Source organism: Vigna radiata, chromosome 11 (assembly GCF_000741045.1).
Source record: "Vigna radiata var. radiata cultivar VC1973A chromosome 11, Vradiata_ver6, whole genome shotgun sequence".
Classification (NCBI taxonomy): Eukaryota; Viridiplantae; Streptophyta; class Magnoliopsida; order Fabales; family Fabaceae; genus Vigna; species Vigna radiata.
In genome coordinates, this window is record NC_028361.1 from 7,944,532 (window position 1) to 7,970,584 (window position 26,053).

The 26,053-nt window shown below is 32.0% G+C and overlaps 3 protein-coding genes and 1 long non-coding RNA gene across 5 annotated transcripts; 2 read left to right on the top strand and 2 right to left on the bottom strand.

Moving 5' to 3' along the window:
* Nucleotides 1-378: 378 nt before the first annotated feature.
* Nucleotides 379-7,163, top strand: LOC106776518 (decapping 5-like protein). Of its 2 annotated transcripts, XM_022787533.1 has the most exons (8): nt 379-832; nt 2,025-2,125; nt 2,959-3,033; nt 3,139-3,954; nt 6,140-6,316; nt 6,432-6,542; nt 6,639-6,778; nt 6,901-7,163. In XM_022787533.1, exons 1-7 carry the CDS (start codon nt 670-672, stop codon nt 6,774-6,776), a joined length of 1,581 nt encoding a protein of 526 aa, XP_022643254.1. In that variant the 5' UTR covers nt 379-669; the 3' UTR covers nt 6,777-6,778; nt 6,901-7,163. The 2 variants fall into 2 exon arrangements, with proteins under 2 accessions (XP_022643254.1, XP_014519484.1); XM_014663998.2 differs by having other exon boundaries at nt 6,639-7,163.
* Nucleotides 7,164-8,282: 1,119 nt separating this feature from the next.
* On the bottom strand, nt 8,283-11,493 carry LOC106776519. Its single transcript, XM_014663999.2, has 4 exons — nt 10,549-11,493; nt 9,699-9,831; nt 9,387-9,589; nt 8,283-8,827 (listed from the first exon to the last, which is right to left on the bottom strand). Exons 2-4 carry the CDS (start codon nt 9,813-9,815, stop codon nt 8,581-8,583), a joined length of 567 nt encoding a protein of 188 aa, XP_014519485.1. The 5' UTR covers nt 9,816-9,831; nt 10,549-11,493; the 3' UTR covers nt 8,283-8,580.
* LOC111242771 lies at nt 11,110-11,787 on the top strand. Its single transcript, XR_002670096.1, has 2 exons — nt 11,110-11,222; nt 11,486-11,787. It is a non-coding gene; the product is annotated as an uncharacterized LOC111242771 (long non-coding RNA).
* A 661-nt stretch (nt 11,788-12,448) lies between these two features.
* LOC106777940 (long-chain-alcohol oxidase FAO4A) lies at nt 12,449-19,386 on the bottom strand. The gene is made up of 3 exons (XM_014665772.2): nt 19,035-19,386; nt 18,460-18,729; nt 12,449-14,460 (listed from the first exon to the last, which is right to left on the bottom strand). Exons 1-3 carry the CDS (start codon nt 19,350-19,352, stop codon nt 12,622-12,624), a joined length of 2,427 nt encoding a protein of 808 aa, XP_014521258.1. The 5' UTR covers nt 19,353-19,386; the 3' UTR covers nt 12,449-12,621.
* Between the last annotated feature and the right edge of the window lie 6,667 nt (nt 19,387-26,053).

Genomic DNA, 26,053 nt, shown 5'->3' on the forward strand with positions numbered 1-26,053 from the left:
TTCTCAAATGTCATCCGCATCCATCAACGTTAAATTGTTCTCAATACTTCAGTTATTCCCTTCATAAAAGAAAAATAGATAATACCATAAGATATTTCAATAATGAAAAAATAATTTTTTATATGTATTGATATTATGCTGCCTTTCATTTTAACACCTTTTTTTTTTTAAAAGTAATTTCTCTATCCACGGTAAAGTAATAAAGACATGTAAATTCTATAATAATTAATAATTTAGATTCATGAATTGAGACTATCTCTTTTATTTGATTTTCTTTTGTTATTAAACTAGAAAATAATAACCACACTGAAACCGACTGTTTAGAATACACGTATATATCCAATTGATTCTGTTGTGTATGTATCTAGTCAGCTTATATTTGAAGGGCGAATGTGAGAAAAGGAAAGCCCGCTTCTTATCGCTTATCAAAGCGTTATTTTGTCGTTGTTTTCTTGGTCTAGTGTTGGTGATCTATTACAACTTTTTCACAAACGCAACATCCGCGCGAGGCAAACACGAAGCAAGACACAGCCATTTAAACCGATACAGAGAGAGAAAGAGAAACCCTAATACCGAGCAAAATTTTCCTTCATTTTCCCTTCATCGTTGTTTTTGTTCTCTATCAGTGATCGCGAACCACCTTCCGCTTCCACATCCGTGCCACGCTACATGGCGAGTGATTTTGGCGCGAACGGTCCTTCAACTTCTCCGTCAAATTCCGCGGAGTCCTTCATTGGCTGCTTCATAAGCTTGATTTCGAAGTGCGAGATTCGCTACGAGGGCGTTCTCTATCTCCTTGACGTCCAGGATTCCACCATCGGCTTGAAGAACGGTACGTGAGCCGTTTAACGTAACGTTGAGTTTCGTTACATTGCAGCGAAATCACCGTATGTTATGGTTTGTGATTGCCGACGACGAAACGGTGTTTTGTTTATGTGATTTCGATGTTCAGAGCTTCGTTTTCCGACGCTGGATTTGATAGGATGAGGAAGGGTTCATTGGTGTTTTGATTAGACAAGTTAACGCCTGCTTGATGATGGAGCCTAGCTTTATTCAATAAGGACACAATGTGGATGGAAACGAGTAACCGCGAGTTTGGTCACATCAATGTTTTTGAGATGTTTTAATGAAACCGTGACCGCAAATTAAAACATTAGTGACACTATTTGGAATTGCTTTGAATTTCCTTAGGTTAATAGTACTGGCTTTATGCCTAAAATGCTGGCGATTGATGGATAGACATTGCGGAATTAATAGGTTTATGATGACACGATTTTGTCTTCTCTTTTAGTATAAAATTTTGGAGTTCGAGTTGCTGCTATTGTCCTAGCTCCTAGGGAATAAGTGTACAACGGAATCACATTAATCATAGTTCTTCCTTTTGACAGTTTGCCCTTGGTCTGAATTCTATGACATTTTAGATTGGTAATATTCATCAGGTTGTTATCTACACTCTACACCTTTTTCCGTAGGCTACATGCTTGAATTTCCATTTCCATTTGTTTTGTAAACCTGGAAGGACAGGGGCCTATACATAATCGAAACCATGGTTTCCTGTTTTTGACGAACAACACCTCTTCAAGTTCTCTCGTTCGTCTGATGATTAAGTTTTGCCTAAATTTTTTGTCAATCCCACCCGCCCAATCATGAATAAAAATACTATAGTCATACTAAAAGATTCATGTACGTTGCCTAATGGACAATACAATATTTGGATATATAGGTGGCCTTTTTTTTTAAATGAAATAACTGTGGCAGAGTTATGACTCTGGATATTTGATAGTATGTTTTAATTTAATAGGCGTTAATGCAAGTTAGCTATTATATGATTATCCGTGTCTGCGTGTTGTTGTTTGAAATAATAAGTATTATTTATGCATGTAACTAAAGTTGATATTAGATACTCAGTTAAATTAGTTTGCAAAAGATGAACTTCGTTATGTTATGTGGCTATCTAAAAATTGTATTTCTTTAATGTGAAAGTTTCTTTCTAACATGGGAATTCTTCTGATACGAGATTTCAGTTAAATCTTATGGAACGGAGGGGAGAAGAAAAGATGGCACACAAATTCCTCCAAGTGATAAGGTTTATGAATACATTCTTTTCCGTGGAAGTGACATTAAGGTAATTATAGCGTTATTGTTTGACAGATATGGCATGTAAATATTGTTATGATCTGGTATGTCTTCATTAAAGCTGCCAAGTATCTCACCACACCTAACAGAAGAAGGCCTAGTTTGTGTTGTATAGTTGTTATATATCTTGGTTTCTGGGTTCTAACGTCTCTGTATGGTTTGTTAATGATTTGTGATTGGGGCTTTAATGTTTTAACTTGTCATTTATTTGTCAACAAGTTTTCATTAAATAAATCTTTCTCATAATAGAAGACATTTCTACTGATGTGCATCGTTTTCAATTGCAATAGTGCTCAAACTCATGTTTTGGTGAAATTGGTAGATTTTCGAGGCTTGAGTTGTGATATTTATTTTCTACCAATTCTCCTACAGTTGGATCATGTTTTAGTCAGTGGTGACGGCCGTGTAGTAAAACCCTCACCAACAAGATTGCTTTTTGATTTTGTTTCTTTTTTTCATTTGTTCTCATTAAATTACACCGGTTTCACAATAATGGCTTATCTGGGATATTTGCCCTTTAGTTGTGAGCAGTCCTTATGTTTTATATGGAGCAACATTCTGAGAAATTTAAAATTGACAAGTCTAATATGAAAGTCTAGAACAGAACAACTAAAAGTAGAGCATAATTGAATGCACTCAACAAAACAGAAATCTGAAGCTGTTGACTTATTTCTCTAAATAATGTAATTGTAGGGTTCATGTGTATTTGTGAATCTCTACCAATTGCAGTGAAACAACCATTTGCTCACGAGAGCTTTCTTGAATGCACGCTTAATATGCTTATCTAAGCTGCGCATGTTCTTATGAATTTTGCCCTTTCAGAATTTGAAGATCAAGTCACCCTCCACTTCTTCTAAATCAGAAGAGCAGGTTCTTAGTGATCCAGCTATTATTCAGGTACCTGTGCTAAAGGACGACACGAGAATAATTTTTATTTTAAAATCATACACTTTTCAATGATGTTTCTGTTTCTTTTAAATTATTTTTGTCTTTTTTTTTCAGTCACGATATTCTGGGTCCCCAAGTTCCCCTGTGGCCTCAGTTGGTGGTAGAAATTTGACAGAATCAATCCAAAGGCAAGATACCCCTGAGATATCTAGTAAACCCTTTCCTGTTGGGTTGCCTTCTTATCAGTTGGTAACTGAACTGGGACCTTCAAATTCATCTGTTGCTACTCAAGTTGCCAGTCATCCATCTTTTTCTTCAGCAATGAGTTGGCAAGGGCCTAGTGATGTATCTAGCAGTGGTTCTAATTCTCTGCTACAATCTAGTTCCCTTTACTCCCCATCAATGGCAGCATCTGTAGTTGTGCAGAATCAGATTAAAAATGAAGAAACTCAGTTACCTACGAAGGGGGGATGGACAAGTTTTTCAGAGCGTGGTCTACCTATGTCTTCTGCCATGACTTCTTCTCTTGTTAATCTGACTCATTTGCATTCTCTTACCTCTTTAAAAAATTCTGATTCTCTTGATATTCCATCCCTTACGATACCTGTGCCATATTCTGCATCCATGACTTTTGATGGATCAAACATGCCCCAGTTTTCTTCACCTTATCAAGACATCTGTGCAGATCCAAGGCCAATTCATCCTCGACATTCTGCTCCTTCATTTGTAGATTCTACTTCAGGTCTCTTGCCAACGACACCATTTTTGTTAACTCCAGATCAATTTGCAAATCCTAGAGAACAGTTATTATCTACTACACATAATTTGAACCCTAATCAAAAGGGTATGTGTTCTTTGACTCAAGCATCATTAGTGCCATTTCCAGCATCTCAGGCACCACTCCTTCCATTACCTACTTCCGTGCAAAAGGTTAGAAAATTTGCTCATATGCTCTTTATGGGAGTAGAGTAGTGCAGGTTGGGTAAGGCAAGGCAGGATATTATTGTATGGCTTATATTGGTCTGTTTTTGAAATAACAATTGCATACAAATTGTTATATATAATGAGTAGTTTCGTAGTACAGACTGGAGTATAAAGAATACTTGAAAATTGACGAGGAATGGCTCTACCTTACATGGTTTTGTGTTCACTTATTGTTTTATTGTTTTTTGAACTTTATATTTCTATTAAATTTTAATTTTACAAAACCAATTTATAATGTGAGGTTTGTATTTACTAATATTATAATTTGAACATATCTCCAATCTATGAGATCTTCAATAGAGTCTCTCGTGTCAAAGAGTGAACATCTCGAACTCGAAAATAGATATTTGTTAGTGGTTCAGTGGCAGTTTAGCATGTAGCACAATAGGCCTAACATGATAGACTCTAATACCACTAGGTTGTGGGCTTTTATTCTATTTTAATTTTACAAAACCGATATATAATGTGAGGTTTGTACTTACTAATATTATAATTTGAACATATCTCCAATCTATGATATCTTCAATAGAGTCTCTCATGTCAAAGAGTGAACATCTCGAACACGAAAATAGATATTTGTTAGTGGTTCAATGGCAGTTTAGCATGTGGCACAATAGGCCTAACATGATAGACTCTATTACCACTAGGTTGTTCAAGAGGAAACATTAGGTGAATTCATCATGAATGAGTTATGAACAAACCCACAAAAGACCATAACATAATATTCAATCAAAACCTTAAGGCAATGGTTTGCAACTTTTTGTTTATACATTGCTCATCTCTTTCACATTTCTATATCCCCCTTTAATTGAAACATTTCTTGACTACCACCACAGAACATACTTACCTAAACACCCTCTCAAGAAGACTTTCAATACAAAAAAAATTCACAAACCTAGGATCCTACTCACTATATTGTATTCGCAGAGAAAATGGTGCTCACTAGAAACTTCACTTAAGGTGGCACTGCAACAGGAAACATGAACTTGGGAGAAAGGTTTGCAAAAAAAGAAAAAGAAAAAGAAATACTTTGGAGACAGTGAGTTTGCTGTGTAAACACAGTTTTAAAAAATACTTAAATACCATCTTAGATAGTGAAATTTAAATTTAACTTAATTTTGTAAAATTGATCTGGAAGATGAAATTGACACCTATTTATATACTATAATTTGATCATACCTCTATCTAATGTGAGCTCTTCAACAATATTGAATCGAAGATCTTATAGGTTGTGGATAGAGACTGTAGTAGATAAGGACATTCTTACCCTGAACCTGCAATTCTGCATTTGAAGGATAGGAAAAACGGATATTTGATGACGAGATTATTGAAATTTCATGTCCTGCTCATATACCAAATTAACAGACTAACATAGCTTTGTCTATTGGTTGTGCCTGTAAAATTTTACTATATTCTGTTGTTTGTTCAGTCACTTCTCGGTTTGTAAGTGACCACGTAGTTGCTTAAAGTTACCAATCACACTATTCTCAAGCGAATTGTTTAAATTTAAGAATAGTCCAACTGATTTGTGAAGACCGTTTCCTTGAACGTAGAGATAATATTTCTTGTTTTCTAAGTGCATCTGCAAGCTGCATTTTTGTTTTCAAATTATGCACAAAAATGGGTATTTAAGTCTAGTTTTTGTGGGTTGCATGCATCTTAGTCTATTGGGATTTTTAACCTACGTTGGGTATTTTTTACTTTGCAAAAAGAAAGTTGATGTAAAGTAACCGATTTGGTTAAATTTCACTACTTGATTAACTTATAAAGTGTGGCTTTTTGCATGACATGCCCACCATTGTGGACATTGAGGGTCAGATGTACATGGCCTCTTATCTTGTGAGCAGAAGCAGTTTCCTCCACTAGAAGCACGTAACTACCAGATCACTTGCTAGGAAACTATGGCAGATAACTAATATATTTAAATATTATGATAAATTAATATCGAGGGAAAGACTTATAACGCAACCATGAGACTGCTGCCTTTAGAAGTGTAGGTTACTGAGGGTAAATCTGCATATATCTACCCTCTCCAGAGCCACTACATGGTCATGCATTAGCTCTCTTTTTAGTATAGATATATATATGTATATTTGTATACATGTAAATCGTGTGTTGTTGATTTTTCCAGCCTCAATACACAGCTCCACAATTCACTGAAGAGTTTGATTTTGAGGCCATGAATGAAAAGTTCAGAAAAGATGAAGTATGGGGCTCTCTTGGAAAGGCAACCACAAAAATAGAGGGAGTACAGGATAATCTCAATCCGGGTAACATGGAATATCATGGGATGGTACCAAACCATAAGGTAGGACTCAGAATATTTCCCTTTGATAAGAATTTCTTTCCGCTTTGAAATGGATGGACTAAACAAATTTTGTTTGAGCTTGAATAAGTCTTTTATTCTTTGCCTTTTCTTGCAGTCAGCATACAAGAAAGATGACTTTTTTGACACAATTTCCTGTAACTCTTTGACCCGTGGATCAAGGAATGGACAAAATCGTTTCTCCGAGAGAATGAAACAGGATACAGAGGTCAGCAAACACATTAAGAATTGAAATTTCTGGATGTGAAATTATCCATGAACTACAATGTAATTTTGATGTATTGTTGATCCATTTCCTTTTCAGACATTTGGCAATTTCCAGCAGAGGCATAATTTTAATTATGGTGCTGGACGGGGTGAGAATTTCAGGGGCTCATATAATTGGGGAGGAAGGGGTTATGGCTATGGTGGGAGAGGGCGTGGTCCAAACTTTCCTCTCTAGTGGTATCAGGACTTTCTGATTCTCTCGTGTTTTCCAGAGCTCCCCGCCAATTTTGCCTATGTTTGCTGTGTGTGATCTTTGTCTTTACGTCAATGATGTTAACATGCTTATGGAACTTTCACAGGTGGAGACTGGAATGTCAAACTTACATATGACCGCCATTTTCATGTTTTTTTAGACCATGAGCTGGCGTTTAACGTTTCAAGTAATTGCTGTCCATAATTCTATATAACAATCAGTAGCCAGAGGAACTCTTACTCTTACAGTGAATCAATTTGCTCTCCCTCGTCCCTCCATTAAAAAAGTAACATCTTTTGGGGTATACATAGCCGTTGTTAGCGATGAATGATAAGATTTATGCTAATGATAACTTTTAAAATGCTGATAGTTTCTTTTTTACATTACGATATTATATATTAAATCCCATGGTGATGTTGCTTTTGTGATAATATGGGAATCAAAAGAAGACGTTTTGTGGAGTTTATTTGTTTTCTAGCGTGTAGTGGCTGGACCATCTTTCTATTTTGCCACTTCGTCAATATCTTTAGGAATTCTTTTAGATACCATTGATTATATCATGGATTATATTTAGGGTAAATGTTATTTTGTAGCGTTATTATTACGTTTCTCGATGATGAAAATGGAGAGGGGAGGGGACCAATGAGGTGTGATTGAGAGAACGTGAGATGTGTGGAAATGAATTTTTAAAATAAACATTGCCATTGTATGTATTGATGATGATATTTTGTATAATCTAGTCTTGTAAGCACCGATGGGCAGGCTTCTTTGTTTTTGACATGTCAAGCTGGTGTCTGCGACAGGAGCGGCTAGATTTTCTCTATTAAACTTTGATTCAAAATTATCAACGTGTTACATGTCTACATGTGTTCTGAAAAATGTCCCTCGGTAGAAGATTGTTAATTTAGTTCGATTAACTTTAACTATTAAACTTGTTCTAAAATTTGTGTAATTGTAGTACCAGGTACACGGTTGCTAATTGAATATTTCTTCTATCTACCCCTTATATATTGTTTTCAGAGTCTCTTTCTCTTCGAAATATAACTTTTGTAATGTAATTCTGAAATAAAAATAGATAGACCAAGAAATCCCGTGTTTTGTAAGCCGAACTAAAGAATTGAGAATGTGATTGTGAACTTATGTTTCTCTTAAGTTATGAGTATTCGTCAACTTTTCAAATTCATATAAAAAGCCCTAGCAATTATTATTGGGCTTCAATTGTGAATTTGTGATCTCATTATATGAATTTAAAATTGGTACCTTGGGCCTGGCCTCCCTGAGGAAAGAAATTGGTTGTTTCGAGAATCATACATATTTTTCGGGGGAAAATTATCATCATTGCGTGGCCTGCGACTCGGAGACTTTGTTTAAAAATTGTAGAACACGATGCCTACAACTCGTAGAAATATTTTAAAATTAAATAAAACGATGCCAACAAGGAAGCAGATGAAAAGTATCTGTACAAAAAAAAATTATGAAGTATGCGGGTGGGATCCAAAATGAGTTCCTGTATGAGGCAGTTTCTACCTCGGGGAGAATGTATACAAAACAAATGTCTCTTTCGTATCATGTAAGTCGAAAAAAATGTAGTTACTCCTCACGAAATTTGACAGACAATTCAAACGTTTTTTGTTGCCTCCAGCACTTTCTTTCTGTCGTTGGTCTATGCAACATTTAAGGCTTCTTTCTACAGTAGTTGATGATCCTCAATCCAATTTATAGCTCCTTGGTTTGCACCAAAACTCTGACTCTGCATTTTACTATATGCTTTCCATTTACAAACTCTTTAATCCCTAGTTTCACCCGTTTGTGCGTGTATTTTGTGACCTTGATCTGCCTTATTGGTCTTCATTGTTAACAACCCTGAACCAATTAATGATCCTACTGTAACTAAAATCAATATGGCTAAACCAGCGTATGTCCCTTTTTTGACAAGGTAGCATTCACCTTTCAACCACCCTTCCCCATATGCTTGCCTTTTGCTCATGCTTGTCGCAGCAATTAATAAAATAACTGCAATTCCAAACCCAACCCTGCAACCATAATCCATACCATTGTTACACTTATATTTCGGATGTTCCAAAGGATAAAAAGTATAATTTCAATTCCTAATATTAAGAGTTACCATCTCTACAGGATTCCAACAGATCATTCTATGTTTTTAAGTTTTTGAAGAACAGAACGACATTCTGTTAATTCCACATCTCCAACCCTCCCCTACTTTTCTACCTTTGCAGTCTTCACACTGAAAATGATTGAATTTGCCAACCTGTGGCCAATCATGGAAAACCACATGGCACACAGTTTCTGAAAATGATGTACTCTATATTTTACTGTTAAAATCAATACAAACCTGAAGAAAGAAAATTCGGTTTGACAACTAGATTGGATGGTGCTGCGTCCACTTTCAATAATGTGGTTACAAGAATCAAACTTTATTTCTAGAGCATATACGTCCATTCTAACAGGTAAATGATGACAATGCACAAGCCAATAATCAAGCAAACAAACTGTGTTATTTCCTTAACCTATGATTGTTGAATGTGATGTGCTAACAACTAAAAACAGATATGAAAAAGATTATTAACTTACCAAGAGATCAAAAGCAGAATCCTTGCAACGATAGGTATCTTAAACCGAGCGTTTCTTTTCCCTCCTGAACAGCAATTCTTGAACAATATAGAATTCCCAATGCTCTGCACCAAAGCCAAACAAACCAATGATGCAATTCCCAATCCAAATGCTGGACTTGACGGTAAATGACACAGTCTCCCATTCCATCTGAGATCCTCCTTCTGCAAAACAAAGCATCAGAATTCAGAACCAGTTTCAGAAAAAGAAGCAAAAACTTCTAAGGGCAAGGTTTCAATCAATTCAAGAATAGAACAGGAACACATTACTCACCTTGTTCCTCTTAATCTCAGAGGCTATGCACAAGGAGAAGGAAACTAAGCCAAGAGAGAGGGAGAAGATGATGAAGAAGATAAATGTGAATTTGAATTTAGGAGGACTTTCCACCATGGTGGGTTGGTTGATTCTGTGAAGACAGCAGATAAGAGAGAATAAGAAATAACTCTTGGAAGCTACTCAAATAGAAAGATGACTTGGTGCCTTGAATGTGTTGGTCATCATCCCCCTCTTCTTTGAGTCTCTTCCTTTGTAGTAGTAGTAGTTGAGACTTCCTTCCCAAAGTGTCTATCATTGTTTTGAAGGAGATACCATTCCTAACTGCATATATCCTGAATTGGGAAAAACCAGCTAAACCTTTTCCATTTGTTTTCTAGTTAGTCAACCGCTTGCTGAAATAGCTTTTTACCAAGTTGGAGATAGACACCAAGAATAAGCCCAATTTAGAGACATAAATTGCACAAAATTTTAATACACCATTTAAACAACAATTATCTGTTCAAAACGGTCCATTTTTCTCAATGATGATAAGGACTAGTAAGGAAGTTTCCTAATTTTTCTGTACTTTATCTGTATTAACAAGTATACACAGATAATTGCCATCCAAATTAAGTACTATATAATTACTTTGCCACTTTCATAGGTAAGCTTCTCTTCTCTTCAATCGGTTCATGCGGTGAGGTTTCTCTTTATGCCACTTTTCACGATAAAAGAAAAGGCTATATTCCCATTCCCTCGTTTAAACCCAAATGACAGAAAGAAGTTTCTTATCTCTTTGAGGTGTTGTGTGGGGCCACATTGACATGAATTGAAAAATTAATTAAAATTAAGGTGCCGAAGCTGTTACCTATGGTAATTGTAATTGCCATATCGATTCACTCAAGGCTCTTTCTTTGACGTTTCCTCAAAGATTCACTCTATTAAAGGGCCGGATTCGATTCCTGCGAAGACATGTGGGTTTGGGAGAGAAGAATAATCATCGATCAACTATGCATTAATATTATTCTTCACATCGTGAGCTCCGTTTAAATTTGACTTCCACTTGTTTAATTGTTGAAACCCTATTCCCAATTCAAATTGCCTGTGGATTCCCAGAGTTAAAAATTGTAGCTTTCTTCGCTTTTGGGACTTGCGTTTAAAATATTATATAAACATTGCAAATGGGTGCTGGGAGAATATTAGTTTATGCCTTTTTTCCCTTCAATGATCATCTGGGTCACGCTGTGCTTTTCTTCCTCCTGCACCTTCCCAGAAAGAAAGAAAACGAACTCAAAATGTTCTTTTGTTTCATGACGATTGCAGTGGTATCAAGTTATCAAATGGCACGGTACTACTTTCATTCTAATTTGTAAGAGCCACATCAAATTTCAATGACAGTGGCCCCTCACCAATCTTCAATCCCATCTCTCACCAAAAACAGATAGGGATACTTTTTCTGAGTAGGATTGCTTACCTTGAATGTTTGTTTATTGTGATTTTGAAGGTAAAAAAGAAGCGGTTCCACATTTTGATTTGCTACTGGTTGGTAGATAACGACTTTTTTTTAGTTTATTTATTTTTTTCGAAAGTGCTGACTCGGAGATTATAAATCTGCATTTTGAGTATGCTTGAGGCTTTAGCATTTTATAAGTAGATTATTGAGGTTTTAGGGGTTTAGCTGTAACAACATGAGAAGAATGTCTTATCCTAGTTAGCTGCTGATATTACTTCACATGAACATTTGCTTGGGAACTTTGCCTTGTTAGATATGACTTGCTTACATGATGCCATTTCCATCTTTTCAGTAAGGTGTCTGGCACAATGTCACCCAAGGAATAATGTCAGATTGCCATGACAGTTAATTGAGAATCGGACTTCATGTAAAACCAAATAACAATGTTATCTGAAGACAACATTACAACTAACTAGAATTAGCAGGGAGGAAAATATTGTGCATTATATGTTAAATGTTGAGATGATAATTGCTTTCTTTTGATTTAATTCTCTTCCCTCATCTCCACAAAGGAGCTGTAGTTATGCTATTTTGTGAAAGAGATGCTATTAAGGATTTCTGGTGTAGTCAATTTCTATGAGAATACGACCCTCACTACCATGCCTTTACTTTTTCTGGCTGTTGTTGATTTTGTGCTGCAATAATTCTGGGTTGCTTTTAGGTCTGTCTGGATATACATGAAAAGAAAACATTGATATGAAGGATCTTTCTTGGATCTTGTGGACTATAGGATAAAATTATGGAAAAGTGATTATATATAGTCCTTCATAAGAGTAGTCTGTAAATTAAGAGTAGTCCTTCATAACCTAAATTTTATTTTCAAGTTGTGATGGCAAAGATTCAATTTCTGTGACAATGGTCACATTGTCACTTGCTCATATATAGTATATTGCTTGGAGAGTTCGTAAATATCACGCAGATTAAAGTTGGCCTCTTGGGAGGGATTTGCTTTCTCTGTTTGTGTCTCTCGTCTTTTTAACAAGCTTTGAGCAAAAGCAATAAGCTTTGCTATAAATGAATGATATGATGGATCGAGTTGCTTGTTATCAGTGTCGTAGAAAATTCCTGATACCCCTTTTGTGTATGTTACACTTCTATCTGATATGCATTAGTCAAAATATATTTAGTTATGTGAGGACATGAAGATCTTCTGGAACTGGAGTATTGTTACTGATTTCTAGAACTGCACTTGTAAAAGGATGTGATTCCTCTAAAGTGAGGGAACCCTTTTCAGGGTAAAATACAGTAAATACTGTTGATTTAAAATCAGCAGTTAAGATTATAATAAAATGTATGCAAAAAATTTAAAACTAACCATGAAGTTGTTAGAATTTCAACCATGGCTTTTCTCATCAATTATTTGAATAAGGTTTTTTCTGAGTATTCAGTAACATTGGAGCTACAGAAAGAGCACAAGTTTTTTTTCCCTCACTTAGTTCTTTTCCTTCTGAGAACTTCTACGACAGATTGTGCTACGCAGTAAGCAATAGCTTGAACAGTGACCATTGGATTCACTCCCAAAGCTGTGGGAAAGACACTTGTATCAGCCACATAAAGGCCTTCCATTTCCCATGTTTCTCCTGTCTGATTCACCACTGATTGCTTTGGATTAGAACCCATCCTGCAACTCCCCATTTGATGTGCTGAACACAATGGTGTTGAAAGGTCTCCCAGTGGCCTTGAACTTTCTTCCTTAACGAACTTCTCAAACTCATGATAGCTCACTTGCTTTACATTTAAGGTCCTTCCCTTATTATGATGTGTTCCAATTTCTTCAGCTCCAGCAGCCGCCAGAATTCTCAGCACCTTTTCAATTCCTTTCTGCAAGTTCTTTTCATCTACGCCTGCCAATTTATAACTGATACGATGTGGTGATTCCGCAGTACCTGATCCTTTATCCCTTGCCAGTGCAAATATATGAGCTGTTCTAGAAAATTTTCGCATTCGATCTCTTATATCGACTCCAGAAGTCCACGGTGTGACAATTGAGAACATGCCAGGATGCAATGAAGGTGTTTGGATTACTGCACCATATCCAGATTGTTCAAACTCTGCAACAACAGAGGACATTGCTGTCATTATCCCTCCTTCATAGCTCTTCTTATTTGCCTCCGGCCACACCTCAGAACCAGGTTCATCTGGGAAGTAGCCCCAAGCCATTGTCACTGGATGAAGATGTAAGTTCCTCCCAATGTTCTGATTCCTTAAGCCACTTCTTTTAAGCAATGCTGGAGTACATAGAGCTCCACATGCTACAATGGTGACCTTGGACTCCACCACACAAATGTCCTTAATCCCTTTATATTCAAATTCAAAGGCCACTCCACCTGCAACCTTTCTATCCCTCCCTTCAATTTTCTTGTGCAAGACTTTCAGTGCCTCACAACCTGGAAGAATTGCTCCATTTCCAGATTTCACCAAGTCCACCAACCATGTTTCTGAGGTGCCCTTCTTCTTCCCATCCTTACAACCCATGCAGCACCAGCCACAGTAATGATCTGATGAAGAATTCCTAGGAATTGTATTCACAGGATACCCCATCTCTTGACACCCTTTTCTCAGAACAGCATTGTTGAATCCTTCATCTTCAATCTCAGATTGAACTCCCATCTTCTCACAGACAGCATCCAAGGCTTCTCTATACAATTCACTCTCAAACAGCTCAAGCCCATGTTTCTCACACCATTCCTTGCACACATGCTGAGGGGTTTTGATGCAAGCAGACCAGTTTATCGCCGACCCTCCACCAACAGTGGATCCCGATAGTATGAACATACCCATGTCATCACTTGCAACCAATCCACCATTGAGGTACATTTGATCCATGGTTTGTCCTTCAAGAAGGGAAAGATTGTTCCTTGCAGAATACCCTCCTTTTTCCAACACCAGCACTTTGTAACCAGCTTTTGCCAGAACACCAGCTATGACTCCACCACCTGAGCCAGAACCAACCACCACAGCATCACATTGAATCACCAAAGAAGGAGAAGACAAGTTTGCTGCAGCTTTGTGCTTTCTACGAATGACAGAGACAGAGAATCCTAACCGTCTGAGAGCATCTGCAGCGATGTCTCGTGGGTTATTGAGATGGACAAGACCTTTGTAGAGGGGTCCTATCACCTCTTCTGCATCTTCATCTTCCTTATCATCTTCAGCTCCCTTAGATTTTCCATCTAAAAAGTGGTTCTTCAACTGAGCTTTGAATTTTGGATCAGGTCCACAGTATCCAATTGCTTTCCATGAAAAGTTCTCTTCTGATTCATCTGTCTGAGATTATCATTGTGTTATGCCATCATCACTACAACTTTCCAAGTAAGACAAAAATATTTTCATCAAACTGCACAAATCATAACTTGGTCAATCGTGCCTACGTCTCTACACCATTATAGTTTAGTTTCTTTCAAATGGATTGGGTTTACTTTTTGCACCCCATGCCTTCTTCCTACACCTCCAAGGGTATAACACAAACTTAAGCATTTTGGACATCACAAAACATTTCTGTAAAACAATTTGGGCCAGGTTTGTGGCCCATTCTTTGTCTGACTTCTGAAAAAAAAATTCCAGAATTGTTTATTGGGTTCCAGAAAAATATTCTGAAAATCATGGGGTGCAGGAAGTAATTGACCTTCTTTGTGTCGTCTTGTTAGCAACATGTCGGTGAAAGGTTAGTGAGATATGAAAACCACCTCCTTCTACAATTCGAATTGGTTTTTGTACCACCTTACAAAACCACATTGGAAAAAATTTACTTATAAAATACATTTTTTATTTATTTAGTTTTTTATGGATAAAAAAACGCATAAAGTTGTTAATTTTTATATAATTTTCTATTTTATTATGTTTACTTATAGTAAAACAATATAGATGGTAATTAAAGATGATGCGAAATGTGGCAAGAAATATTTGAAGAGAAGAGTAGTGATGAAATAAAGGAAAGATAATATTACTTTAACAATTTTTTTTAATAATATTTTAATATTATTTACATGTTATTTTGTTATTGGTTCAATATTATTTCACAATCAATAATAATTATTATAAACATTAACATAAACTAATCACAGAATAAAATATAAATAATGTTAAAATGTTGTAAAAAAAATATTGTTAAAAACGAACTGAGAAAAGAAATAACTAAGGAATGGTATGAATTTCTTTTCTTCTGTGATGTATCAGTGCCCCACGAGTCTTTGATTTCCACCACTAACTATTATTTCCTTTTAACTTCCCATTTTCTAAATTGCCTCAAAACAATTATTTGTATTTAGACATGTTGGTCTATGATGTTTGGGTTGTGAGAGAAAATGGTAGAAGATAGGAAGCAGAGAAATTAATGGAAGTTATGGTGAAGGAAAGGACATGGTCCTTTCTTGGGGTCCTTCTGCACACCATTTTAAATGGAATGAGTTGGAAGACAAGCTTGATTAATGCCATTGGAATGCCATAGCTACCACCCTCACATTTCATACTAAACACTCACCTTTTCAAATGTTAGTATTATGTCTAATCAATTTATAATCTCATAAATATTAAATAATACTAATAAATTAAATTGCTAATAATAAATAAAATCTTTTTACTTTTCTTTTCTTTTTGGTATCATCCAAACTAGGTCTAAGACTTTGGAGCCGAATCTTAGTTCTACTGTCCGTACCACTTTCATGTGGGACACCTTAATGCTAGAAGGTGCAAAAATAAAAAATCAGTAGAAATAGAATGATACAAATTATTTGATAAAAGAAAATTAGATAGAAAAAGAAACAAATTTTTTAGTATTTCATAATTTATTCGTATCTTAGTTAAATAATTATTCTAGTTATTTCTTTATCAGCAAACACATCATAGTTGTTTTTAATAACTTCCAACTGGATCAACTACAACCTTTTATCTCTTAGTACGAAGGGTCCACTTTGCAAAGGCTTTCAATAATACTTCTATTCCCTTCCTGTATCTCTATCATGTCTGTTTTATGTCAATTATCATTATTATTTTATTGGAAATATTTTTTCAAAAAATACTAATTTCATTTTTTTATTTTGACAACACCTTTTTTACAACATCTTAATATCACATATGTATAATTATATGATTTCAAAATTACTCCAAAATTAATAATAATAGTCATAAAAATCATTATGAACCAATATGATATTAAAATATTATTAAAAAAATATTATCAAAATATCATTATCTTTAAATATATATTTTTTACGGACATGTGATTATACTGGAAAGTGAAATTTTCAACATAAATAATCAGCCGGAATTTTATTTCTAAATAGCCTAATTTTAATATGATTATTTTAATATTTAAAAAAAAAGTAGACAATGAAAAGAGAAGAAGAATCCAGCATTACTATTCATTGTTGAAAACTTTTAAAAATTGAATCTTTAAAGTGTGAGCTAGATCTAGTTGGATAAATAGTATCTTGTTTTTTGGATTTTTTTGAATAAAAAAAATCTGAAAAGTTGATTATAATAAAGATATTTTGAGAGTATAAAAATCCATTAATATTTCACTTGGGATTCCCTGTTAGGTAGATCACCATTGGAAAGATGAAATAAAATGTAACTCGTGATTTGGTTAAAAATTTCTAACCTGCATGCAATTTGGTACATAAAGGCCATTCGATATTATGAAAAATAATATTTTAACTAACACAATTTTTTATATAATACTATTTTTTCTTTAAATATAAAAATTACAAAAAACATAAAACTCCGTTACAAAATTAAATACAAAATTAAATACAAAATTAAAGATAGATTGAGAGTTATCATCACCTGGTCACTTCTTCAACTAAATGTAAGGGATTATCACATTCAAGTTTCAACCACTTGCACCATAACACACATTTTCATGCCACAAAGTCAAACCGGAACATTAATGTTAGCTTTTTCATGCACTCCTTTAAAAGGTTTTTTTTTTTTTAAGTAACATTAAATCTTTTAACTTTAACTGTTCCTTATGCTATTTTTAACAAAATCCTATTAACCTCAATAGTAGTGAAATTGTAAATCTAGGAAAAAAATAACATGTTCTGTTTTTATTAGTTTAAAAACAGTACCACCAACATTCTTAACTTTATCATCGTACGCCGTTTGTAAAATGGTCCAAAAGATACTTCTAGCAGCATATGTATGTACTTAAAAGGTTTACCTAAATTTTAGGTCTTTTGTGATCTTTATGTTACCATATATGCTTATGCTTATATATATGGCAATGCAAGGGTTAGGTTTAAATAACTTTAAATCTTAAGTTTGACTTCTATGTTTGTGGTGAACATTATGCTAAAATCAGTATGTGAAAGAATAAGGAAAAAGGTTATTCATAAAATATGACTTATAACAATAAATTACTTTCTCAAAAACACTGTATTAAAAAGGGTTATAAATACCATACTGATAATTAGGTGACAGCCATTTATGCACTTGGACCTAGATGAATAAAAATAGTTTATTGAAAGAAGATGATATTAGAAAAATGGTGATAACAATAAGGAAACACAAAGCAGTTATTATTATTATTATTTTTTTTAAGAAAAGAAAAAGGGAGAGACAAAGCAGCAGAAAACATTTAATGTTTTTATATGCGCTAATTAAGGAATGGTGAGCTCCAGGTTGGTATTCAAAATTGAGAAATGCTTGTAAAAATTTATAACATTATATTTTATATATTATCCCTTAAAGTTAATTATTAAAAATCACTGTTGTTTTCTTTAATAGTTCCTATCCAAGGTTTTCATGTACAAAGAAAAGTCAGTAGATGAAACAGGATAACAACTTTAGTGTACTACTCCCAGTAATAATTAATTCACAGTCTTTCTATCATTAATGTTATTAATTAGGAGTACAAATAGAAAAACAACCAATACTATTTTTAGACTTAAAATATTTATCTAATTTCACCCGGACAATTAAGAATGACAATTCAATCTACGATAATTTCTACATTTTCTAAAATCACACTGTGTAAAAAAAATTGAATATAAATCTTTTGAATTTGCTTATATATTTAATTTATTTTAAGATTAAACTATTTGCTTTTAAATTTATTAGACATAAACATTATATTTGAGTTTGGAAAATGTATGAGTTTGAAAAGCTAAAATGATACTTATTTAAGACTTATTTAACACTTACTACAAGAAGACAAAGAGAACATAAAAGTTGGAGAAAGGTGGAAGATTGCATGAGGAATATGAAAGACAGTAATATATAAGTAAATAAACAGATAGCATATATGTTTGATTTTTTGAGAAATACCTGAGTAAAGAAGAGAAGGAGAGTGAGAAGTTTGATGGTCCTGAAGAGCAGTCTGAAGAGACGAATGTAACTGAGAGACCATGATCGCATGATCTCTTGTCTTTTCTGCAGAGACAACTCAGGATAGCTATGGATGAAGGGAAATTTTGTTGAGACACAGCCCATCCCACACAAAATTAATGTTCCAAACCACGTTGACAACCCCCATAACGCCAACTTCAGTAACCCTGTCAATGGGTGTTTCAGCTTCTCACATATCACTCCCCCTAACTGTAACATCACAAACACATAATTATGCATAAACCCTTTTCATAAAACTGACGTCTCATTATCATCCCTACAATGTAAGCTCTATTCCTGAAGCATCTTTTCATTCATGATAAGAAACAGAACATACGTTCATTTATCAATGATTTTTGCATAACAGTGCAAATGGAGAAAAATACTGCAAAACTATCATTATACATTTTGAATGTCATTTCATAAATATAAATAACACGTTTCATGTTATAACTACTGGAGCTGGAAATATGCCCTTGAAACCGTTTTCGGTACATATATAGAGAGAGGCTTACAAGTTCTGGTGTGCCTGCCATGGAAGCTGAAATCCGATAGAACTTGTTGACAGAATCATCGGAAGTGTGAACGGAGTGGTCGACGGAAGGTAAGATACTGTCACAGAGAGCAGATAGGGATTTCATTTGCCTGGAAGAGAGAGAGTTGGTGAGAGGTTGTTGTTTTTTCTCTTTCTCTCCTCCGCTGAGAAGAAGTTTGTGTGTGTCAATACTTCCAAGCTCCACCACACTGTGATCCTTCTTTCCATCCACTCCTACTCCAAACCTAAAGCTACCCTTTCTAGAGCTTCCATTTCTTCCTATGGTTCTCTCCTCCATTGTTATACTTTCTTTCCTCTCAAACCTCAACACTGTCTTCTTCCAACCCTTAGCAGCTTATATATATATATATAATACCCGTTTGACAGATACCCATTACCCATATCTGTTTTTCTTTTCAAGAAAAAAAAACAAAATGAATATATAATTAATGAGACTATATTATGAAACGTGTATTTGAAATTATATATTTATATATAATATTACTATTTACATTAATTATTTTTCTGATATAAGCAAAATTTTGAACATCTTTCAGCATGTTTAAATTTAAGGTGTGGTGTTACATAATTAATTATGTTTTAAGGATAAAAAGAGAGAAACGCACTTTTTTCTGATTTATTACAATTTCACTATAATTTTTACTTACACGATTCATCATGTATTCAAAGATGGCTTTGCTTGAGCATATCCAATGAAATATTACGCTAAATAGCAAATCATTGTTGGTTAATTATACATATATGTATGTATAATAATAGTATGATATTTAATTTTAAAATGATTAAAATAAATAAAATAAATGATAAAGGTGTGAAATTTTATTACTTAGTAAAACAGGATTAAGTTTCCATGATGTTTGCAATATATGTTTGAGGTGTTTGTTCCCCATATTTTTCCCTCTCAATTAAATTAATTGTGGTGCATATTGATGTATATTCTCTTTCAGATAACCAGGGAGGATTTTTCTTTTTGGACATGTGACACTATTGGTGATATTAATACAATAATTGAAACAGAGGTAGATTGTGTGGCAACAGACGAGGTTTTCCTAGAAGCACATTTAGGTGTAAAATACAAAGGATTTTTAGTTAAAGTCATTTAATTTTATTCATTACATAATAAAATAATATATACATATATGCTCTAAATTACATTTAATCATATTTATAAGAGATGGTATATAGGTTGAACATACACACATTTCGTATATATATATATATATATATATATATNATATATATATATATATATATATATATATATATATATATATATATATATATATATATATATATATATATATATATATATATTTTAAATAATATTAAATGAAGCTAAACGACATAAAATTTATTAAAAATTTCGGCCCATTAAATATAAATATTTGAGCTTAAAGAGAATATCAAGTTATTTTGCACGGACGTGTGTTTCGTTTTTTTCCTCCTCTTCCGAAATGCATTGAAGTCACCAAGCACGACTCTGTTATCATTGACTTTTTAGGTCAATGGACCAACTAGTGTTTTAACTGCCTGTGGGATAGGTTCCCAATTAGGAACTTAGGTTTAAACAATTTCTTCAAGATAAAAAAAAATTAAATTATATTTATCTACATGCAAACATCATCTAATTATATTTCTCATAATTTTTTTCCCTTTCCTATATAATATTTTTGTTCAGTATTTCCTTTGTTTTGTTCATTAAATGTTTAGATATAAACAAGACTTTTTAGTGATATTTAGAGGAACCACTAAAAAGAAAAACAAGAAAATACTAATAAAAGGAGAAGACTGCTTTTGTTTTGAAAATAGTAGACTAAATGAGAAATTTAGTATATTTAAGAACGAAAGCTATATTTCAAGGAAAGAATACGCTTATATACTTTTACGATGTTATTATATTTAAGTGGTATCTCAATGTTATTTAATACATTCTGAAAATGAAAGTGCTTATGAGTTGTGACATCCTCTAATTACTTTTTTTTCTTTCTGATAAAACTCGATATAAGCTTGTTGATAGTCCGCGCGATGAGATTAACAAATATTAATTATTATGATTTTTTTATCACAAATATTAATTATTAACATTAGTGGGAGAAATTATCCTTTTTTTTTCTAACTTTATTATTAGGGCATCTTATAATTTCATTAGGGTCGTGTTGTGATCGTACTCAAAGAAAATTTGTTAAGTGCGAAATTTCCACATGATAAGGAAATAAACTCTTTATATTGCAATGGTTTTTCTTGTTGGATTTAATGTTTTCCATTGGCAGGTTAAAGAAAAAAAATTGATGGTTTAAAAATTAAAAGACGAAAATAAGTTAAGTTAGCCAGCTTTATTATTCAATTATTGCTTCACTCCATGAGAGAGAAAGCAACACGTGGTGATGATAAAAAAAAAAGAAATTGATAAATCATAGTACCGAAAAAGATTTGAAGAGAAAGAAGAGAAAGAAACAAAACTTTCCAAATAAATGCAACTGATAACGGTACGTATTTACTCTCTCATCTGCCAACATTTAAGTTTGGCTATTCTATTACGATTACGTTTCTTGAAAACAAATAAAATATTATTACGAGTTTTATATAGGGAATAATTTGAGTGCTGACCAATTGTGATTGTTATGTATAGAATAATAATTAATTAGTTATCTTATCATATTCTATACTAATTTGTGGTCCATTAATATATGCCTAATTCATCTATCTTTTTCATCAATATATATCACTCAATCACTAACTTATATTTAAGCATGCATTCAAGCTCCAACCAATAACCGAATTCTCAAGACCTGTCTATTCTATTTTATTCACTTCCAATTCTTCCTTTTCTTTCTATTATAAAGCTTTCAAAATAAGTTATAACTATATGTTAATTTGGTTTACAAGATATTCGGGTTAAGTTGGGTTAAAAAAGAGTATTTTTATGTGATCAATATTCAACTTGATTCATTTAAGTCTGGTTCATCCGGATTGAACTCATGTTGAACTAGGTTGGTCCACCAACCTACTAAATTTTGTTTTTATTAATTTATTATCTTATAAAATCCTAAAAAATATCATCGAGTTCATTATACATGAATTGTATCGTATTTTTTTTTATTATTTTGAGTTTAACATCATTTTGGAAGTGAAATTTATTTAAATTTGAATTGTAAAAGGTTTGTAATTTTTTTTATTTTAAAAAAATTGTAATTAAGTGAACTAGTGAACCAATCTCTTTAACAATCTAACCCATGGTGGGTTGTGTTGGAAATCTCACATCGACTAGAGAAAAGACCAATTTATAATATATAAGTGAGGTGCAAACCTCACCTTACAAACCGATTTTATAGGGCTGAGTTAGACTTAAAAACTCACTTATAACATGATATCAAAGTCATGGTTAGAGACTATCCTAACGATATTTCTTCTTATAAGTGAGGTGATAGACCAGTGAGCGGAAGACTTGCTTTGATGGTTGGTTAAAAGATCAATTTCTATGCACTATTGTTACATGTCATGAATTTATTGATATATAAAGAATCATGTACGGTAACGTACAATACAAGTAGAGAGTAATTTACTGCATGCAAGCATGCATGTTCATATCCATTTTCTACTTTCAATAATTATTAAATAATTTCAAAATTATCACAACATCATTTTAAACATGGTTGATAAGGAATTACAATTAAAAAAAAACTATTATAATGTTTATAATCATTTATGCAAATTGAGAAATGTAAAGTAGTTTTAGAAATTATATAAATATAATCTTGCATTTATTTTTTTTGTAGTTTTGGTTTTTTCACTTCTTTGAACCTTCTTTCTTTACATCTTGTTCATTCATTATATTTGTTTTCTTAGCTTCGTACCTTCTAATCCCTTGAAAGTTTTATATCATGACAGCTAAGGGTTTCTTTTTAGTGACCATGTGTTTAAAATCTCAATTAAAATTTGTCTATATATGTTTCACCTTCCACGGACCACTTTTCTTTGTTTTATCTTCTTTTTATCTTTAAGATAATTTTCCTTATTCAATAATTTTACTTTTACCATTTAATTTTTTTTATTCTGGAGTGATTTTTATGTTTGTCGTCTATTTCAGTTATATTTTATCCGGAACAAAATAAATACATTATTGTGTTATATATATATATATATATATATATATATAAAATCATGAGAAAGATGGCATAAATAGAGTTTAATACATTTTTTCACGTATCATGTTTTTCATATTCACTCTATTCCTCTTTAACTGTCATTTTAAAATTCTTTTGAAAAAAAATATGTTACTTTAATAAAATATATATTAATGAAATTTTCTAAGGTAAATGACAAGAAAGTAACTAATATATCTTAAGTTTAGCTTTGAGAAAACAATTATATGGAATACAAATATTTCAAAAAATGGGTTACTCATGCATTAAATATTATTTCATGCGAGCAGTACATTTTCTTGATTTTAGTAAAATATTTATAAAAAAAATTATTTTACCCTTTCCAATTCTATATCACAATAATATATATACGGGTGTGTGTGTGTGTATATATAAACTAATTAAAAGTTAAGTAAAGTTAAGTGTATAAATTATACAAAAGTAATTAATATTATAAAATACAAAATAAATTTAATATGTCACATGGGAATTACTTTCTTGATTCCAACTTAGATTGTTATAAAAAAAAAAGTTTGAAATCAATAATTTTCTTATATTTCAATGAAGTATTAATTGTTTTCTTTACAACACATGTCCGACAATTAATTACTTTCTCTTTTTTATTGAAATTAATGCATTTATGAAAATAATTTCATAAATTTGTCCAATAACCTTAAACTGCAAATTTAAAAAAAAAACATGTACGGACTAAATTGAAACTAAAGAATCTTTCCATGTTAGCAAAGATCGACACCATGAAGATAAAAAAGGAAGCACGAGAGGAACACAAGAGGAAAAAAGGTAGAAGGAAGAATTTGGGTTAAAACATCATTTTTAAACCTTTCTTATTTGTTTCTAAACAATGAAAACATATATTTCACAACTCTTCAATTTACTCTTAGTTTATATATAAACGAGAAACACAATATTAAGAGAATGTATTATTTATTGCATGTTTGGATTGAGGACTGAAATTATGAGGGAGAAAAAAAATAAATTATTAAGAGCAAGTTATTGAAGGATGAAGAAAAATAAATGAAATTTTTTTAACCCATTTAATATTCTTTTTCTTTTCTTTCACTCAAACAACACTCTAGGTTTTGTTTGTATTTAGTGATTAATTTTAGAAAGAGAAAATCAGGTGCAAATTGTTGTGATTTGATTTTTCTGATTTATGTATAATAAAGTTTTTAAAAAATAAAAAGTTTATATAAGATATCTACATATATCAACTATCCATCATAAATTTTATTTACAGATATTTACGGCGCAAATTTTTTTGTCATCCTTACTGGGAAGCATATAAGTTTATGCAAAATTGTTGTGTATTTATTTTCCAGATCAGTGATGTAAGAAAACCAGCAAATCTCACTCTCAAATGTGTTGATGAAAATTGAAGGCCTCAAAGTCAGTTTGATTTCTCGTTCTTGAATAGTTAAGATTCATTTCTTATATCTATTGAATTTTTTGGACCACTTTAAATACTTTTAGATCAAGTGGTTGAATTAATGCATATCAATCAAAGTCAAGGCTTCAAAGAATTTGTCACACACATATAAATATAACAACTTACGTATTAATTACTTCACAACTCTTCCTTATTACCAAAATATAAATATTAAATTTAAATTCATGGTTTAAGATTTTCATTATATTCAATACTATTATTTTATATGTCAACTACGATAATCATTTTAATTTCTTTTTCAAGTTTTCATTTTTTTTATCTCAAGTCCATCCATTGTAATTGTTAAAGTTAATTATCACACGACACGATGTATTGTCTATTTTAAAATTTGAATTTTTACTTTAAAATATATCTTGAAAGTTTAAAAATATATATTTAAATTATCTTTAATTGTAATTCCTAAATAAATATAAAATTATTAGAAATATCGAAACACAGTAGATTAAACAAAAAATATAAACATTTATTTATATATTTTATTACTAAAATGTTTTATTAAATAAATCGATGGCATCATTTATATAATATTAAAAAAAATACTAAATATATTTTTGGTCTTCAATCATTTATAATTTTTTTTGTCTCTAAACTAAATTATAAATTATAAAGTATAAAACAACGTTTTTAACTAAATATTTTTACGCACGTCAAATTTTGCTCACTTTGAAATAAACACACTTTTGTTGAGCTTTTAATCACATAAATGGTAGGGTATATTAAGAAAGATTGTAGTATTAAAATTATTATTTGAATTTAAGAAAATATTAATAATTTTTTTTATATTTAATTAAATTTTTTTATTTTATAGATTTAAATATTTTTAATTGAGTATTTATTAAAAGTTTATGTTTTATTCAATATTTAACATAATATTTATTTTTGTGTATAAACTTATAACCTGAATTTTACTTTAAAAAATGAAATGGTTACTTTTATTTTTTTTTATCTTCCAAATCACTTCATTCATTTTCTGGTCAAAACAAGTTGACTAATGAAATGGAAACAAACTTAAAATAAAGTGAAGAAGTTTATCATTAACTTGAAAATAAAAAGAAAAAAATAACAATCGCGCTATGTTGGTGACAATAAAAATGAAATAATAAGATAAAAATAACAAATATTTTAAACATTGAATAGAATTGTTTGTAATAAAGATTCAATAAAAAAAAATACTTAAAATTTGTGTGCCGGGTGCATTTATTAGTTTATCCAAAATACTTAATTAAATACATTAAATAATGCATTATTTAATCTGCCTATATTACATTTTATTATGTAAAACATTTAATTAACTATAAAAAAACAATTCACTATTTGGATAACATTCAAAATTAAATAATTTTGTTAATTCACGTATATTTTCCAATA

Bases quoted from the DNA above. Each gene is read 5' to 3' on its own strand.
- LOC106776518 (XM_014663998.2), top strand. From the start codon at position 670: ATGGCGAGTGATTTTGGCGCGAACGGTCCTTCAACTTCTCCGTCAAAT. The intron at 2,126-2,958 runs GTAATTATAGCG...TTGCCCTTTCAG, and splicing joins TCCGTGGAAGTGACATTAAG to AATTTGAAGATCAAGTCACC. The intron at 3,034-3,138 runs GTACCTGTGCTA...TTTTTTTTTCAG, and splicing joins GTGATCCAGCTATTATTCAG to TCACGATATTCTGGGTCCCC.
- LOC106776519 (XM_014663999.2), bottom strand. From the start codon at position 9,815: ATGGTGGAAAGTCCTCCTAAATTCAAATTCACATTTATCTTCTTCATC. The intron at 9,590-9,698 runs GTGAGTAATGTG...TTTGTTTTGCAG, and splicing joins CTGAGATTAAGAGGAACAAG to AAGGAGGATCTCAGATGGAA. The intron at 8,828-9,386 runs GTAAGTTAATAA...TTATGGTTGCAG, and splicing joins ATTCTGCTTTTGATCTCTTG to GGTTGGGTTTGGAATTGCAG.
- LOC106777940 (XM_014665772.2), bottom strand. From the start codon at position 19,352: ATGGAGGAGAGAACCATAGGAAGAAATGGAAGCTCTAGAAAGGGTAGC. The intron at 18,730-19,034 runs GTAAGCCTCTCT...GTGATGTTACAG, and splicing joins TGGCAGGCACACCAGAACTT to TTAGGGGGAGTGATATGTGA. The intron at 14,461-18,459 runs GTATTTCTCAAA...TGATAATCTCAG, and splicing joins TCCTTCTCTTCTTTACTCAG to ACAGATGAATCAGAAGAGAA.